The sequence below is a fragment of the Medicago truncatula genome, chromosome 5 (genome assembly GCF_003473485.1).
Source record: "Medicago truncatula cultivar Jemalong A17 chromosome 5, MtrunA17r5.0-ANR, whole genome shotgun sequence".
Classification (NCBI taxonomy): Eukaryota; Viridiplantae; Streptophyta; class Magnoliopsida; order Fabales; family Fabaceae; genus Medicago; species Medicago truncatula.
This window is the reverse complement of record NC_053046.1, coordinates 40,842,885-40,862,801: the sequence shown is the minus strand read 5'-3', so window position 1 is coordinate 40,862,801 and position 19,917 is coordinate 40,842,885. Positions and strand designations below refer to the sequence as shown.

At 33.4% G+C, this 19,917-nt stretch overlaps 2 protein-coding genes across 2 annotated transcripts; both read right to left on the bottom strand.

Annotated features, from left to right (window-relative positions):
• Positions 1-1,298: 1,298 nt before the first annotated feature.
• Positions 1,299-3,630, bottom strand: LOC11435433 (3-hydroxy-3-methylglutaryl-coenzyme A reductase 1). Its single transcript, XM_003617342.4, has 3 exons — positions 2,612-3,630; positions 1,995-2,523; positions 1,299-1,843 (listed from the first exon to the last, which is right to left on the bottom strand). Exons 1-3 carry the CDS (start codon positions 3,475-3,477, stop codon positions 1,601-1,603), a joined length of 1,638 nt encoding a protein of 545 aa, XP_003617390.1. The 5' UTR covers positions 3,478-3,630; the 3' UTR covers positions 1,299-1,600.
• Positions 3,631-5,428: 1,798 nt separating this feature from the next.
• Positions 5,429-18,310, bottom strand: LOC11432455 (anaphase-promoting complex subunit 5). The gene is made up of 20 exons (XM_003617339.4): positions 17,927-18,310; positions 17,377-17,539; positions 17,127-17,248; positions 16,268-16,517; positions 15,889-16,066; positions 15,714-15,792; positions 15,531-15,616; positions 14,324-14,450; positions 14,142-14,174; positions 13,654-13,902; positions 11,636-11,713; positions 11,275-11,537; positions 9,819-9,878; positions 9,395-9,462; positions 9,116-9,221; positions 8,878-9,019; positions 8,170-8,268; positions 7,406-7,670; positions 6,881-6,948; positions 5,429-5,870 (listed from the first exon to the last, which is right to left on the bottom strand). The coding sequence occupies exons 1-20, from the start codon at positions 18,095-18,097 to the stop codon at positions 5,709-5,711; spliced, it is 2,769 nt and encodes a 922-aa protein (XP_003617387.2). The 5' UTR covers positions 18,098-18,310; the 3' UTR covers positions 5,429-5,708.
• Between the last annotated feature and the right edge of the window lie 1,607 nt (positions 18,311-19,917).

Genomic DNA, 19,917 nt, shown 5'->3' with positions numbered 1-19,917 from the left:
CTATAGTTTGTTGGAATGTTTTTAGAAATATTGAATTGGAAAAACATCCTCCACACTCAACTTTCATTAAAGCAACCTAAGTTAGTAAACTTCAAATAAGAATGGCAATGACAATTGCAATCTCTAGAATAAATATTACTTTATTAGGTCTTATTTATAAAAATAATTATTAAGTTCGAATAGTTTGTCACAATTGCGCTTTAATAGTCCTTTGATCGAAATCAAATAGTTTATATTAAAATACGAATTACACAAGCTCAATCAAACGACTACAATATATTAAACGTATGAATACGACAAATATAAACATCATATTTTCCTTATCCGTTAAAGTTTAAGTTAAACATATAAAATATTGAAAAATGTTTATCTAACACAAGATAAGCATGTTCCACATCAAACATCCTCACAAATAATAATTAATAAACCACTTATGCCCAAAAATATAACTAAAATCTAGCATCCTCATCACCATATTCTTTAAATACATTGTTAGAAACCAATCAAAATTTACATTGCCAAAAACAAGCATAGCACCTCATATCTATCTACAAAACATATTCTCTATCAGTGCCTCCAACCACATCATCTTAACTCTGCTCATACTTACGAGCACCACAATTACCTCTTATTAGTTTTAAATTGTCAGCATCATTTATCTAAAAGTGTCGTATTAATCCAAGTGTCATTTTTTTTCTATTTTTGTTTTTCAGTGAGATACATCAAACATCAAATGTATACATTTGTCTCAACCAAGACTCGTATGCAGTGAAGTAAAAATCTACACTCAATTCTTGTTGATATGAATGAACCAGTTTATTAGTTATGCTAGATAATTTAGGCAATATGCTTAATTTTTGCTTAGTGTACTTTTAACGGTTGTATACATTTCACTTTGGTATCGTGTTTATTTTCAAAATATCCCACTAAAATATATGTTTGGCATTTTAAAATTACAAAAACACAACTTAGCACATACTCCCTCATTTTCTTTTTATTTGTCGTTTTGTTTAGAAAACTTTTGCTCTTATTTGCTTGTTGTTTTCAAAGTTAAAATGTACTAATATTTGTTATTATATTATCAATAATACATTTTAGTATTTATTGAAGACAAAAAATAAAGAAAATGAGATACACTATAAATAGTCAAGAGTCTTATAGAAAAAAGAGAAATAATTCCATCACAAATAGTAAAATTTATAGATCTTCGTTTTTTGGTACAAAAAATTATTGATCTTCTTATATGTATAAATAAATCTAAAATGACAATCAAAACGAAAGGAGGTAAATAACAATTATAAGCAATAAAAATTGAAAATTAAATAAAAAGAAAAGAAAAATCTCATATTAAAATAGTACACCACATCTTTAAGCTTTGGATGGGAATTGAGACATACTACAGCACTAAAGAAGAAGAAAAATACAAAATAAATCTCATTTAACTGCTTCTGTACAACTTGAGATAGATATGATCCCATGGCATGGACCATATACATGGATGAAGTTTTGTTTGCAGGCTGTGCACCCATCATTATCAATAACATCAACTAATGCCCTTTTGAAATATTATTCTTGATGATACATGCAAAGGTTATTTATCTCATGAAGCAACTTTGGTGACATCTTTATTAGATCTGTTGTATTTCATGTGGCTTTTAACAAGTTGACCAGCTGCAATTGCAGACATGAGTGAAAGCTCTCCTGCAAGGACTGAACCAGCTACTATAGTTGCCAATTGCCTAGAGTTTGCTCCTGGACTCTCTTTACTAGCTCCCTTAACTCCAAGTAAATTAAGACAAGCTGATTGAGATGCAAGTTGTGTACCCCCTCCAACTGTACCCACCTGCATTATTAAAATATTATGTAAATAAATCATACACAAAATCAATGCCTTTTTTTTTTTTTTTTTTACTATAGTAGTAATATTCTTGAGAATTAGAGATAAGTAATGCAATAACCAAACCAATAATAAAGATTAAAACAAGTAATTATACCTCAATGGAAGGCATAGTGACTGAGATATGAAGGTCCTTGCCATCATTAACAGCTTCCATCATGGTCATACAATGAGAACTCTCAACATTTTGAGCAGGATCTTGACCTGTTGCCAAGTAAACTGCTGAAACAATATTACTAGCATGTGCATTGAAGCCACCAAGAGCACCAGCCATGGCTGAACCAGTAAGATTTTTAAGCATGTTAAGCTCAACCAAAGACTCCACGCTAGTCTTCAACACTTTCTTCACCACCTCTTCCTTAATTACAGCCTCACAAACCACTGATTTCCCTCTCCCTTCAATCCAATTCACCGCCGCAGCTTTCTTGTCCGAACAAAAATTTCCAGATATACCAATAACATCCATATCAGGAAAATCAGTTTGAAGAAAATCAAGTACGTTTTGTACACCTTTTGATACCATGTTCATCCCCATTGCATCACCGGTTGAACAAGTGAATCTAGTGTATAAATTCTTTCCTGCTATAGTAGCTTTAATATTTTGTAATCTTGCAAATCTACTTGACCTAAATATATATCCAAAACAAAATCAATTAATTATCCAAATGAGTCATTTCAACAAAAATTCAAAATTCAAAATTCAAAAATACTTACTTGTTGAATGTATGAGAGATGGAATCAAAATTTAGAGGATCTTCCAAAAAGAATTTCAACTGAGAAGCTCTTTTAGCGGAGTTGAATCTTACGACAGGAGCTCTGGTCATTCCATCACGAAGGACAACTGCCGAAGCACCACCAGAAACATAAATAGCTTTACAACCTCTGTTGGTACTTGCAACTAAACAACCTTCAGTGGTTGCCATTGGCACGGTGTATTCTTTACCATCGAGCAACAAAGGACCGGCAACACCCACCGGAATCTGAACAAACCCTATTGGCATCTCGCAACATTGTCCTAATATAGAATCATAATCAAAACCTTCCATTGGTAAACCTTCAAGTGACCTTCCAGTAACTCTCTCCACAGCTTGGTTCCTAATCACAGCAGCACGTCGGCAATCTCCAAGCTTCGATTCAAGCGAGTAAGATGGAATTGATCCAGACACCACTGCACCAACAACCTCCTCATCTTCCATGGACAAAACTTTTTGGACAAGGATTTCCTCCGGTAGATTTGGCATGACTTTGGTGGTTTTCGCAGCAATGTCAGCAACTTCATCTTCTTCTTCATCGTAATGAAGGATGAAGGCAACGCCAAAGAAAGCCGTAAGGTAGATAAGGCAAGCAATGAGGGAAACTAGAGCAAGAATCTCGGAGATTGTGAGGACATGGAGAGGTGTAGAGGTTCGGATCTTTTCACGCCACCGGTTAAGAAGAAAGTATGCGACGGAGAAGAAGAGACCGAAGAAAAAAGTGTTTGTTAAGTAAAGTGAAGAAGTTTGTGACAGTGAATTCTGCTGCTTTTGGTTCTTCTTTGTTTTGCTGGAGGGATCAGAATATATTTGGCGTTGAACTTCCATTTCTCTCTTGTTAAGTGAAGGATTTGAAATCCAGAAAATGAAAAGAAAGAAAGGAGTTCAGGGAGATTGATTGGTAATTGGTTTGAAACTTGAAAAAGAAAGCCAAGATTTAGAATGTTATTTATAGACAGACAAAGAATAAGAGAGTGAGTGAGAGTGAGAGTGAGGAAGTTTCATAGTTAGATCGTAATTAACTCGTGAACAACGAGGGAATATTGTAGTAATGTCAAGATAATATATTTTGTGGAGATGCTAACATCACACATCATCACAAGAAGCCTTTACTTGACTGGACTATAAAGTTTTAAAAAAAACTAGTGTTATATAACTAGTTTTAAAAAACATGTGCACAGACTAATTAAGTTTTAAAAAACTAGTGTTATAAAAAAAACAAATTTGAAAGAAACAAAGTTTTAAATAATTCATTGAACGTAATTTTTTATTTTATTTTTCAAAATTAGCGACTAACGTTTTAAATGATGGAGTTATTATTACTCTTATTATTATTATATAGCTGACGTCCATTGATTTATTAAAATATTTAACTACACGGTCTATTAGCGTGAGTTTTTCATTCGAAATTGTACAACACATTGTATCTATTTTTAAATAAGTTCACACACTAAAATTGTGAGTTTAACTCAATTGGTTGAGACGTTGCATTATATATGTAAGAACTGAGGTTCGAACTCCAGATAACTCACTTATTCATCTTAAAAATGTTAAGTTATTTGAAAGGAAAAAAAGGGTAACTGAAATAAATTTAATAGCATGCATGGTAATTCAATTTTATTACTAAACTAGATTCGGATGATACAATTACTTAGTTGGAGGGATCGGCTGCAACCAAGTAAGTAATGAAACAAGGGATTGATCCAGCTACACATAAACCCTTCCTCAATAATGAATCTCTTCTAAAGAAGAAAGGAAAGATCACCAACGATAATGCCATTGTCTCAATCTCAAAGGGATTTAGCTACACACACAATGTTAGAATCCTCACAGGAATATTCAGAAGCACTTTTAATGGGTGATTTGATCAATCACTATAATATCGGTGGATTAGCTTGAACAGAAGCCCCAAGAAAATTTCTCGTGAATAAGCCAGCAATGATGGATTTGGTTCCATTGTGCTGCTTTCATATTCAAATGGGTGTTGCTCCTTTGGTGAATGAAAGTTCAAGCAATAGTACTTCAACCATGAGTTGAAAATGCAGGTGGATTAATCTCATGAGAAAGTAGTTGTTGGATGCTTTGTTGCAGTTTGAAGTCAATGCAGTAAAATGTGAAGAATTCATCAAGTCAAATTTCATGGCAAGGACAATTGCTGACTCGTAATAGTTCATGGCGAGATTGTATTAACATATGTATAAAACGAAAATGAAAATAAAAATAAAGATTAGTACAGTCTCACCACAGGTCATGGGAATCCTTTAAAAAAACTGAAAAAAGTCAGTCTCCTAAAAAAAATTAAGTTATAAACCTAACCATATGAAAATATTTGTTGATTCAACTTTTCTCTTTTCTTCATCTGAGTGTCAATTGTATGAACTCCAATCCATCTCCATTCAAATTTTTCCCAAAAAAGTGAGAAATTATGATGTGGTTGACCACACTCAAACATACGACTCATATGATATGATTGGTCGAATGCATAAAAATGATACTTTTCCTCCCTAATTAAGCCACCATAATTGTAACTAGATCCTAGTGAATTTATTTACACGTCTAATTTAACATGGTGTTCATATGAAACAAAAAAAAAACTTTAATCAAGAGAAATGACATTTGTAAAACTATTTTGGGACAAACTCTCCCTCTTTCTATCTTTTTGTCCCAAAAAAAAAAGGGGAAAAAGATTCTCTCAAAAATTGTCCAAAAAATGGTTCTACAAACATCATTTCTCTTGATAAATCAACTGCAATACTTTATGCCAAATATAACCCAGCAGTGCAAAATACAAGTACAACAACTTGAAGTATTTAATTTAGAATGTCCAGAAGGTGTGGTGAGTGTCGAACCGTTGTCCTCTGTAAGGTGTGGTGAAGACAACATATTCAAAGCGTTTGTGGCGTCATGAATCTTGGCTAACTTTATAATCAACCTCAAACAAAACAAAATGGCTAATGCTATAGACAACTATTGATAATTACATAACATAGTATACTAAGATCAGTGTCCGATATAATCTGGTAAGCTATCACCAAAAAAAAAAATGGTAAACAGAACATTCAATATATACTAACAAGAGGATCATCATGATCTTGCAGATTGTTAAGAGCCAATATATGTTTCTGAAATGAAGTTGCAGCTTCTTCCCTTTCCTCTAATTGCCCAAGTTTGTCATAGACCATGGCCATCAAGTAGAATGCTTCAGCCGCCAATTCATGAAACTGCAGAGCACTCAAGATGTAACTTTATAATGCGTAACAATAATGAAGTCAAGTAGCATATAGTATTTTCTATGCAAGAGCAAATAGCAAATTTATTTTATTTTATTTACAAATGAAGGAACAATAACCGATTAGTACTAAGGACTTCAAAATTATAGAAATTTGACTGGGAATATGAAATATCTTTCTATGTCAGTTTTTCTGTCCACTTGGTAAAAGAAAACCAAATCATGAAGAAAATATACTAGAGATTTGGAGGTTGAGAAGAAAGAGTTGCTAAGATGAGATGCAAAACAAGAGAAAAAAAATCGTCAAATACATCAATTCTCGTAGTGGTATTTTATTAGGGACTTTCCAGTTTCCACATCACAACATAGCATAATCTCATATGTCCGAGGTTTATAAAATCAACTTCAAAAGAGTTTATCTATATTCTATATGCAAGCATATAATGACATCTCACTTTCACTTTAATTTATCATTGTAAGTTTGTAACAGTTATTCGTAATAAAGTATGAATATCTTTAGTTTCATATACATAATTAGTGCTGATGAAGTAAATAACCTGACCCCACAAATAAACACCAATATTGTCCAAAATCTATGGTACCGATAAAGATATGTTATAATGGGATTAAATAATCTATGAACGTCATTATAAAAGATCAAAAAGAGATGATTCACATAATTAGAAAACAAAAAATAATCAAAATAAAATATCCAAAACAAGTTACAAACTACTGCAACCGCATTATTAAAAAAAAAAAAGGCACAATATATCATTAAAAATGTCTCTTCCCACCGTAAAGGTGTCCTATCGGTGTCAGAGATCTATCAGATTGAAAAAGTTATTTTTTTAGACGGACACCTAAATGGGGATGTTGATACACGTCAGACACGGGACACATGTAAAACCAGAGGTTAAACAGATGCTTCCTTTTTGCTTACAAACGGAAAACAAACAATGGAAAATCACACACACAAGACTAAAATGCATAAAGTCTGCTTACCTCCAAAGGTTGGAGTTCTTCAGAAGCTTGTTTTAATGAATCTATCACAAAATTGTAATCTTCACCAACTGAAATAACAATTCAAATGAGCAAAAAGAGATTTAGTTGAAGGTTCAACAGGGGGGAAGAGGATAGGGCCTCCACCCTCTCAGGAAGCTATATGACTTGAAATCCACAATATTTTTCAAACAAGTTTTCAGCCATCCTCTCTAAATTGCGCCCAAAGTTTCAATTAGTTATGGGTCTGATTGCCCCAAGGATTTATTTAACCTTTTCAAAGCATGCCAAAACTACCTCGCATAAGTTTCAATCTGACACCATTTTTAATAGTTCTTACATAGTTCTCCAGCTATTTGGCCAATATCTCTTACAGAATTATAAATTCAGTTTTGCAGAAACAATATATGAAATATGAATGTAGAAACTAAGAAGCTTGAATGAACAAATAGCAGTCCTTTTCTTTTGGGTGCAACAACGTATAGCATAGTCTAAATAGTCTACCATCTACAATCTTCAGCAACGTACCATTGAAATTTGTATCACATAGATAGCATTTTGCTTCAACGATATAGGCCCGTGAGCGGAGCTCCAAACCTCCATGACCAAGAATTATCGGAAAAGCTCCACGGACAAGGTTCAGTGCCCGTGTGGCATGGCTTGATCCAAGAGAGAGCCATAGCTCAGCTAAAGTAAGAGTAGCTGAGGCTTTTAGAAGATCCAAGTTAAATGATATGCAGAATGAAAGGCTTGCTAAAGCATATGGTATCCCTAAAACCGCATTGCCAGATTTCTGATAAAATTAAACATAATAAAAATCAGGGATTTAAAGCAAACAAACTGTGGAGAGCATATGATGATTTAAAGCAGTACACATCAAGTAACATAGAATGCACATTTAGATAATGCATTAAAAAGAAAATAAATCATCACAGTTAAACAATAAGAAATAAAAACACGCAGAGTCATGACTTGTGACAAATATTTTTCCTTCAATAATAGAGTGATGCTAGTGAGTGCTTATTACAAGCTTAAATAACATCACCAACATATGTCTTTGTTTATTAAATATTCGTATAATAGCTTGCTTAGCACGTAATCTTAACTATTTGATACACAACTGACATTTCGTGCAGTGAATTGGAGAGGGGATATCACCACACTGTCAATTGTAACCCAACAGCAAATTTTGATTAAACAGAAAGTTATCCGAAAAGAGAGCAAACACGATAAAATAGCTGGATCTCAACTACATGAATTGCATAGTGTATCAGACAGATGTGATCACATACCTTATGAATCTCAGCAAGCAAAAGAAGAACAGATGCATTGTGAACTTGAAGATTGTATTTGTAACACATGCAAAAGAGGGAGTGTGCCACAGAAGCTGCCTGAAAAAGAAAATCATTATTCAAAAATTAAATAAAACAACAATTTTTCTGTTCTCAATTTAGCCTAGTAAAAAATGATTGATTTAACTCCTGTGTTTTTCCTCAAATACAAAGAAGCTATGATCCCACAGAAATACTCTAATACATAAAGGTCCGGCAATTTCGGCATTGACAATGCACAAACAACACATGTATTTAAAGGGGGTGGTATTAATTCAGCAGCAAAGTGGTCATGCATGAGTATAAAAATATCGCATCAGAGTAGTACTACTATCAATGACAATACCGCAAGGATTCTTATAGAATAATATATTTCAAGACTTTCACCTCTAATTACCCATAAAGAAACAACTACATATGCACTTATACTTTAAAAAATATCAGGATTTTCTTATATTACTAATATTACTAATCTTTAAAATATATCACATCAGAGTAGAACCACTATCAATGACAATACCGCAAGGATTCTTATAGAATAATATATTTCAAGATTTCGACCCCTAATTACCTATAAAGAAACAATTACATATGCACTTATACTTCAAAAAATATCAGGATTTTCTGTATATTACTGATCTTTAGAGCATACAGAGGGAGGGGGGAAACCTCTCGGAATTGCTTTGCTGCGAGCAAGGTACGGGCATGGCGAAGGCTTGCTTCTGTCTTTATCTCCATATCTACACCAGTAACAGGTGATGCCAAAGCACCAAGTTCATCACACAGTTTCTGGGCCAGCTTTAAACGTCCGCTGCATAATTCTCAATTAAGTTATTAACAGTGCTTAAATCATAGCTGCTTGCAGAATTTAAGAATTTGAACATAACTGTTGACCTAGACTACTTACCCATGTAAAGCATGCTCATGAAGCAGCTGCAGCTTTAGCAGTATGATTTGTGATTTTGAGACAGATAGAAACTTCTCTTCTGCTATTTTAAGGGCAGAAAAGGCCTCTAAACACAGAATGAAAACAGAAGAACAATAAGGAGCAAATAAAAGAAAGAAAAAACAACTCGTATTAACAAAAGGCAATTTGCATTACTAATGAAATTATACACACACACACACACACACATATAAGGGCAGGACCGCAGGAATCTATTCTATTTTATGCAACCAATCTAACCTTTGTATCCTTTAAAGACTGCTAAATGTTGAATGAGCTTTACATATGCTAATGCTGCATCTGATGAGCTGGAGTAACCAAAATTAAAGTTAAAGCAAGCATAAAAATAGTCCTAAATATTTTTTTAATCCCTAAAATATGATGATTTTTAAATTAGCCCTTATTTAAATTTATTTTGTTTTTAGTCATAACATTTAATAAGAAATAGTTTGCTTTATTTGAGGACTAGAAACCTTTTTTAAAAATATAGACAAAGGTGAAAAAACGATAGAGTTTATTTTAGAAAAAACGTTTTTAGGGATTAAAACATTTAAGCGGAAAAAAATGGCTGTTAAACAGCTACTTTATAATAAACAAAGGCGATACAGAATTAGCAACTCAACATAATATTTGTAGTCTGTAGTATATTCAGCTCAGTAGTTACCTTGATGCATCAGCAAAGCAAGTTGCATGCACTAGCGCATTTATGCGAGACATAGGAGTGCTAATGACAATTCAAAAAAAGAAAAAGAACAAATTCAGATGACGAAATACACACAGCAAGCTTCCAAGATATTACAAAAATATGAAGAAATAAACATTATACATGCATATCCAACAAGTAAATATTGTTCATCGCCCCAGAATGATGAAAAGATCTCAAAACAAAACAAGCATTTTGGTTAATTTTGTTTATCAAAAAGTCTGGTATAATAAAATCAAGGCTTCGAGAATTTTGGTCAATATGATTGTGCTTATGTACCCATTTTGATACAATTTATCTTGCTGAGTTTGAAAACCATATTACAACAACAAAAACAACCAAGCATTATCCCACTATGCGGGGTAGTCTACATACATGGATCAAATTACGCCATAATGTTCTATCATAAACCAAGCCCGGGTAATCCTGTCTATGTTAGCCTTGCTATACATAGCCGGTCCCAAGCCCGGGTAAAAGGTGAGGGTTGTGTTAGTCCTCGACAGCCAACGTAAAACTTTGTCGAATCTCTATGACATGAACACCATATTAACTAGATTAAATCCGAATATAGAAATCATCCTGAATGACAACTCGGTTCTGCATGCATGTTTGTAAGTAAGGCCTTACCACCTACTAAACTGTTCAATTATGGTATATAACATTACAAGGATATCTGTGTAGTGTGTACACATTTGTTATTGGGAACCACTCTCCCTATCAAAATATTCTATGTTTTAAAATATTTTAATTTATTTTGTTGACTTAACTCGCAAGTTTTTGTTGCAGCCAACACTCAGTGGATTTAGTCCCACATCGGATAGATATGATTCTTGAGAAGAATTTATAAAGAGGAGGCTCCCCAAAACATATAAGCCGGTTTTGTAAGGATGAGTTGGGCCCCATAATTTGTGACAGTTCTATAGGAATAACTATTGTTCAAATCATGACTATTGCTCACCTTTTGCATTCATTCTGGTACTCACTCTTAATGATATCATTTTTCTCAATACATTAGCTTTTTCTATACAAATTTATTAGAGTTTTGGCCCTTCTATTACAGGCTCAATTACATTCTTTGATTAAATCATTATGATTTGGTGCTAATCTATTTTGCTTCTACCCAACAATTTGTGTGACCTGTGCAGGATGCTGCTAATAAGTCTAGAACTATAATCTACCTTGCAAAGGGAAAGACTTGTTACTTGGTGGTGCCAAATACGTCGAAGAAAAAGCAACGACATCATGCTGAAGCAGGATTTTTTTTCTTTTACTAATAATTCATAGTTAAATCAACTTAAACATTGATCAATTATATTGTATTCTGTTGACAGGCAGTTTGAAGAAAAAGAGAATAATAGTTCAATGTAACCTTAATTGATATAATCATGTATATCTATAACACAGATAGCAACTTTACCTGCCATATAACTCCCAAGCTGTTGCACGAAGTATATAAGATGATCCCAGTACTTGCAACACAGATCCAGGAATTGATGTTGGTTGGGCACAGAACTGGGGAATATTAGAACTGTTGCCAGATCCAGAATCCTGACAAAAAATATTTGAACCATTTGGCTTTTGTAAATTCCTGAGCCAGGCTGTACTGAAGGCACCATCAATTGTCATTGCAGAACTCTCAGTGCTAAAATCACTAATCAAATGAGAACTCAACCTGAGTTCCTGCCAGATATAAAAGAAAGAAAATGCATTAAGTAATTAATCTAATTCTCTAGTTCTCAAACAGTCACTAAACAAGAATAATCACAAAATTTTACTACCTTGGAAACGTTAACTGGGCATGTACTGAGCTTCATGGAAGATTTTGGACCAAATGATAACAAGGGCCTTTGAACATGCTGCAGAGAAGATACTACTATGATGTAAAATGGGATCAGATAAAATTCAAGTTTCATTTGCAGCTAACAAGACTAAAGAATCAATTCAGTTCACACTGGTAGAGTTTTAAGTAACTTAAATATGACAAATAATGATGATATACTGTTAGCTACATGGACTAGGGGTTCAGCCATAATATTAACAAGATCTGAAAATTTATTAGAATTAGGGCCATATTTGAAGATACCTCCTATTTCGTTTCCATTTCCATTTTTTGTTTTCAATTCCTATTTTTACTTTAAAATTTAAATTTCAAAAATGCCATGCTGTTTTCAATTTATTTCTTGTTTCCCCAGTTTTGTATAAGAAACAATGAAAACATCCTTTTTTAAGTATTTTCGCTGTCTCCTATCCAAATCCCTGAAAAAAAGAATCAAAATAAAAACAAGATGAATTATTTATACTTCAACGTAAAAAAAAGGAAATGAAAACGAAGAAAGAGAACAAAAAACTAATGGTCACTAGATTCCTGCGGGAAAGTTCGTACTCTATTCTTTCCTTCACCGGGAATAATGGCCTTGGATTCCCAGGGGAATTCCTAAACTGTACAAGTTCAGGTATGTTATGATCCCTAACTTTCATCTTCAATAACCATTCCATATATTTCATATAATTCTTTTAACTCCAACTTATCAAAAGCCTTCAATTCAAACCTTCTCTCCACAACTGAAGTTTAGAATTTATTGTTTCATAAACAAGGAACACGTAAGTAAACAACCGTCAATAAAAAAACATAAACTAAGGTAAGGAGATATGGACCGTGCTCAAATGCACTACATCCCACGTTTGGGAATGTTCATACTCAAACCAGGTCTTTTGTAACCCAAAACATTCAAAGCAATGATCCAAACTTAGGTAAAGAAGCAATAAGGACTTATAAAGTAGTAAAACATAAATCAAATGACACATTTAGAGGTTCTTCGAGGGATAAAAAGATACAAACTTTTTTCATCATAACAACGGCCTTTCTACTTGGTATAGAGCAAATGCTATAACTTGAAGTTTATGCATGACAACAATCAAATCCTAAACAAACTTCAATCTTAGATAGCAAATCAACCAAGTCGTGCCCTACAGGAAAGTCATGCTACATGCCGAAATGAATCAGAATCCATTTAGCTTAACAAAGATATTGACTAGAAGTTAACCCTCCTCAAGAGCCTTTCAAAAGGCTTCTCGTAATACCCCCTAGCGCACATTTTCTGAATCTCAAACGTGACCATGTGTGTCTTTTTATTTCCCTTTTATAGGTGCATCAAACCTTGCAATAGATATACAGCTTCTGTCGTTGACCTCCTTGGATAAAACCAAACCAATTCTCTAATGTGAAGATCTCATCTAAATCTACCCTCAATTACTTTTTCCCATATAGTTCTAAAGTGTGGCTCTGTCTATAATTTGCACAATTTTGTATCTCTCTCGTATTCTTATGCTAGCAAGCTACTCCCTCCGTCCCTAATCTTTGGTTCTTTTAGCTTTTTATTTTTGTCCTGCAACTTTGGTTCTTTTAGGAAACCAAGATACAATTAATGATCTTTTTCCTTTTATACCCTTAGAAAAATAAAAAGCATGAATTAAATGAATTTTTTTTTACTAAATACATGTAAAAGGGTCTAAATACCTTTATTACTTTTTAATATGTGTGCCCAAACCTTAATGGAGCAAAGATTACGGACAAACCTTAAAGGAGCAAAGATTAAGGACAGAGGGAGTAATGTACTTGAGGATTGAATTTCTTGAGATACTAACAAGCTAATGTTCTTATACTGACAAGACAACAATGATTTCACACTATCATTTAGGGGACAAATTCAAAGAATGTGCTAAATGACCACTTTCATATAGAAAAATTATTAACAGTGTAACCAAAAAGTTTAATGTGGTCAGAAAATCACATTACCGTTAAATCAAACTTCGCCATTGCCAAATGATTGGAAGCCAACAACCGTTTTAGCTTTAAATTCTCTGCTCTCTTCAAAGAACCTCTCAAGAGAACAAACAATTGTTGCTGAACAGAGAGTGAAATACCCATACTAGTAAACGGTGAATATGATGATCCTAGTATCCCAGCAGTGCTTGAGATGCCATTTTCAAACAGCAAGTTTGAGATAGCTGCTAAAGTATATGCAAGATTGGTATCATTACTGTGCTGCATAAATGAAAGCTGTCAGTATTCAAAGCACAACATATAGCTAATGTATGGGGAAGACGTGTTTGGGTTTAAATGGAAACACTTGCTGAGATTTATTTTTCCAAGTATCTGTAATACTATAGCACATATACTGTAAGGTAACATTTGCTGTCACCTTAGTTCTGTGCCACTTGATGAGCACAGATCAGGTCAGCAATTTTAATGAATAAACAAAAAAAAAATTATATGATTATTACCTGCTGAGAAACACGAACTGCTTCAGTCAAAACCTAAACATAACCAAACAATATAAGTAACGCACCAAAGTATAATAGACATTGCGTGCTGACAACATAGTATAAATGATAGAAAGCCTTTAGGTCTAAGAAAGGTAGAAAAATGGAGCAAGTATCCAAATCAAAATGTTCAAAGAATTCACCTCCAAAGCCAGCTTTGGATGCCCAAAGTGGAAATGCATCATCCCCAAACATAATAAAGCAATTTCGTATGTTCCAGAGCTATTATTACCAGACGGAGGAACAAAATCAAATCCTTCTTTCCCTGCACTTTTGTCCAACAAACAGACATTTTATTAGAACCTAGGGTTGGAATGATTTATAAACTTGAGCAGCTCCCATAATCACGTGGAAGACAACAAAGAAACAGAATTCTTTTAACAGAAGGTACTTAATTCCTAGGCAACAACTCATTTTCTACATAATTTATTTGTATTGTTTCCTTACTCACTCAAATTACCCTCCCCTCCCTTCAAATATAGTGATATTACAACCCCCTCCCCTCATATTTCAAAACATACACAACCTTCCCTTCAAAGATGCAAAATTATATATTTTCATCCGAATTTATATTTTTCCGATAACTTCCATTTAACCCTGTTAAAAAAAAATTATTATACCAAAATGACCTTTGTCCAATCTTTTTTCACTGTCATATTTTCTATCTTCCCCATTCCATTGTGGAGATTTCATCCCGTTATCCATCATCGTATTTGATGTTAATATATTCTCTTAATTTTTAACAAGTTTTGTTGAAAAGATAGTGCACTTTGCTACTATTGTTGTGTTTGTGTTGGAGCTTCGAAATGATGGGTGGATTATACGGAGACCTACTTCAAAAGCTTGGGACAAGAGCAATCGATCTCCTTTGATGGCTAAGAAAACCGATAGATGAATTGGACAAAAAAAGGTCATTTTGGATCAAAATATATAATTCAGCACCTTTGAAGGGAGGGTTGTGTATGTTTTGAAACATGAGGTGAGGGGGTTGTAATATCATTATCTTTCAAGGGAAGGGAGAGTAATTTACTCTTATATTTATGATTTTACAGTAGATTACTAGGAATCATAAATCAAATAGACATAATATCAACAGTGAGCTATGATCATTGATCAGACATGTCTGCAAACATATGTTGACCGACCGAAAATTCATCAGGAAGTTTAATACTAAGAATTTACAATTAAATTTTCAAAAACATAAACTGGAAACTATAAAGTAAAATTGAATTCAAGAGAAAGAGATTGTAGAAAAAGTAAAAAAAAAATGGAATGCTGGCAGGGTGACGAGGGCTTTGGTAACATAAAACAGGCAACAGATATTAGATATATAACTAACTGTTCAATTACCTGTAATCAAAATAGCAATGAAGATTTTCCAAAGCAGCAGTATAATCATCATGAGAAAGAGCATTCAAGTAGCTCAAAAAGTGAACCTGCATAGAGGTGAAACTCGAGCATTAAACTTCAGGGAAATCTAGAAAAGAAAAGCAGGTTTAATAAATGTTATCCAAATTTACCCCCTAAACTTACTCGATGCAGTTCGGGTGCCAATTTCTGTAGCTGTCGCAGAACAATTTCGAACCCATTCAAAGAAACGGCACTACCATTTCTGCAAAATGCATAAAATTTGAAAATAACATATACAACCATACAGTTAAAAGTATGTTTAAAAAATCATATAATTTCAGAACTTCAAGTTGCTCACTTTTCAATTGTATCAGCATGTTCTTGTAAGTAGCCTTGTATCTGCCAGTTTGTGCGCAAAAATACTGCACCACTGGGATCAATATCCCGTACCATGTTACTATGGCGGTCTTCATATGGACTACCTACTCTTAATTTATCACTCTGTTTTGATGCTGAATCAGCAGGCACATCAATATCTGCGTGTGAGTTCCATAATTGTGTCAATCAGCAAGACAAAAAGCAAAGCCATAAATAGAGAAAACCAAAAGTGAAGTTGGGGAAAAATAACAGTCTGAGCAGAAAATTGGGATTTTGTTACTTTAAAAAATCCAGATTTTTAGAACTTCCTAGTGCTTTCAGAATTACATACAACACTAAAGAAGGGATCCTGTTTATACCATCTACTAAACTCAGAAGTGCATTAGGTGTATGAAGATGAAACGGAACTCTTCCACTGGCCTCCTTTCTTGCTTCAATTTCTTCTGAAACCTTATCATAGAAAAAGTTCTCCAAGTCCATGTTCTCATATTCTGAATACGTCTCGAGATTACTACTAGAACCATCTAAACTAGTTTCTTCGTATGGAGGAATACTTGAGAATTCTTCTTTACAATAGATCCCTATGTTTGTTAAGAGACGGCATACACCCTGGACATTTAAATTAATGATTACACAGATGATACAATTTCGCTATGAAGAATAAAAGTAAAATGAGTAAATATAAACTGGGCATATGAGACAGAAAAAGTAAAATATTTTCTTTGTTGGGAACATGTTATTAATGGCAGATGCGGTTCATGGAGGAAAGCCAAAAATCTACCCATAATGTGTGTGTGTGTGTGTGTGTATTTACACACACACGCATATACACACACACGCACACACAGAGAGAGACGCAATGAACAAATCAATAAATAAAACAAAAGCTGACAAAAATGGAGAAACAAGAGAGTGGCAAAGTTGAAATGCTCAAACAAATCTGAACTAGTGGAGAAAAGAGAATAACAAAATAACAGGACCATGAGAACAGAGCAAAACTAACAAATTGCTCAAGTAAAAGTGCAGTAGATAAGAAAAAGAGAACCGAATAACAGAACCGTGAGAACAGAATGAAGATAAAACAATGCTCAAATAAAAGTGGACTAACACGCACTTACTAAACCTACTGCTGCATTACACCTTCTCCAACATTTCACTAATTTGTATAACGGTCTTAAAATATACTGGTCACAAAAGGAAAGTAGGAAAACGCCATACCTCAAACGGTAGCAAATTGAAAGCAAGTATACAACGTCGAAGAAATATCCCCAAATTACTGTTCGCATCCAAAATAACCTGATCAGCTTCGATATCACCTGAATCGGGACCTCCAATTATTCCTAAACAACAACATTTTCATATCAATAAACACAAAAATAACCAACTACATTGCAACTAGCAAGTTAAAATAGAAAACGAAACAAATTAATCAAAATTGAGCTTGTAAAAACAATGCCGATAAACTAACCTCGTATATCGGTGAAAAAATTAAACAAATCATCAGGTGATGAGAGACATGACAGTCTACTAATCAACTGATCAATTAGCCAAGTTGCTTCCCAGTTTTGGCTTATCAATCTCAATTGACTAATGAGTTCTTCCAATTTTGGCTCCAAAATATCATCACATGACTGCACAAGAGTCACATCACAAGCATATAATATAATACAATAGAATAAACATTATTAGCTTTGTAACACCAACACTTCTGATCGAAGGCATGTTCCGGTCTGACATGTGTCAGTGTTCAACACTGATGCAACACCCACACACGTGATTTCATTGAATTATGTTAAATTTTCAAATTATCAGGATCGACATGTCTGTTTGGATGAAGAACTAATTCAGACATGACACAAACACCACAACTGACACATGGATACTGATAATCATTTGAAAATACAACAAAATTCAATGAAATCACATGTGTTTGTGATGCATCAGTGGAATAACAATTGGTAAGAGCTACAAAACATAGAATACAGTGGAATAACAATTGGTGATGAAATCGAAGATACCTTGGTAAGAGCTAAGATGAACAACCCGAGGCGATTGTGTTGAGCAACAGATTCGAACGGAAAAGGAACGGAAACTTGACCTGGAGGAGCGTAGATCTTGAGGAGTATACAGAGTGATACTTTGTGTGGAGTTATTGTAAATGCGCCTGGTTGTTTCAACATCACAGACATTGATTCTCAGTTTTCTATTGCTCTTTGTGTTTTGCCTGCTATCTGTTCGATGAAATGACAGAACGAGAACAATGCAACTGAAACTGTACTTGGAGGTGCTTTCTAGGGTTTGAATTTTGTACTTCGTTTTCTCACTCTCAAAATGAAAATGAAAATGAAAACGAAAACTGTGGGTAACGACGCTAACCGGGAAAAATATTTATATGCCTCTTGGTTTAAAATTCAAGAGTCAAAATTATTTTTCTTCTTTCAAAAATAAAAAAGTGAAAATCAATTTTTAATAAATGTTTTTTTAAGGTTGAATAAAGATTTTTTTTAGAATATAACCTTGTAAATTTTGTAATAATAATCGGGAGCTCTATTTCTTTTTCTTTTTCTTTTGCAAGAATTCCACCTTGTAATATAATAATAAAATTATTCTCTTTTAATCTTTTGTGCCATCAGAATGTGCAAACATTATTATTTTTAGAATAATGATGTAATGCACGATAGTTTTTTTCGTGCGTGATGCACGGCAACTTTTTTCTCTCTTATTTGATGAGAAAACACAAAACGTGTCTCTTTTTTTTTTTTTTTTTGAGAGAAAAACGTGTCTCTTTTAGTGGTGTTGTTTGCTACTAAAAATCAATCCTATAATAAAATATATTTAAAAAAACTCTTCAATTGTTTAAACTTTAATCTTTATCTCATTGGAGAAAACACTATTTGAACTGTAGTGATATACCAACTTTGACGGTGATCGTAGCAACATTGTTTGGATTATGCTTGCTTTTTTGTTTTAGTATATTTAGTTTATTGTTGTATTTTTAAAAGGATAATTAGCATCAGTATTCCAAGCTTAATAATAAAGCAAATTGTGTGTTGTTTATGCATGTCGTGCAAATTCGTGGGGAAAGGGCATCGTGCTATATAGCACTGCTCTTATTTTTATTTATGGAAATGAGATTAAAATAATTCAAATTTCAAGACAGTATTTGCTATTCAGATTCCTTTCAGCCCATTTGTTTGGTCCAATCGACATATGTTAGATATCAACATTATAGAAACTAGTGTTCAGACGGACACAAACATTCAGATGTCACTCTCGTATACGTCAGTCTGCTTTTTTTTACTGCAATAATGTATGCTATACATAAATATAATTTAGTCAACACAATGCAGAAGAATAGTATATAAAGCTTATGATATGAGAAATAAAGCCACACTTTTTAGTATGTGGCATTTCTAGTTTCAAATAGAGAACTTAATGTGATTTCTAGTTTATCTTATTAAATTTTTGTTATCTTTTCTCTATGTTTCGCACCCATTGATACTTGAGGTGTGGGTTTGAGGACACTTTTTGGTGTTAAAAAGACATTACTTAAGCAGCAATCAGGCTATTAAGTTTGATGCATTTGTTAGGATATACAACAGTAGTATTGTTTGCGGTTGGACCTTGATTCCTCAATATAATGTTTCATTTCTTCATAAATTGAAACAAATTGGTTAAGGATAAACTGGAACTAACCAAACCATATCTACTAAGTGCATGCGTTGATGATAAAAAACAAACAAAGGGAAGTCGTAGAATTCATAAGTTTTTTAAATGTTTTTGTTCCTGTGAACCATTAACCAAAATTAAGACCAATCAATTATTTTCATAAACATAACTATAAATCATGAAAAGCACAAAATCTATTATATATTCTATTATAAGATATTACTACTTAAACATATATGACACACATTCAAGGTTTTATTTATACAACCCAAACATTAAATACTAAATCCTCTCCTTGCAACTACCATTCTGGTTCTACACACAAACTTGATTATTGCAT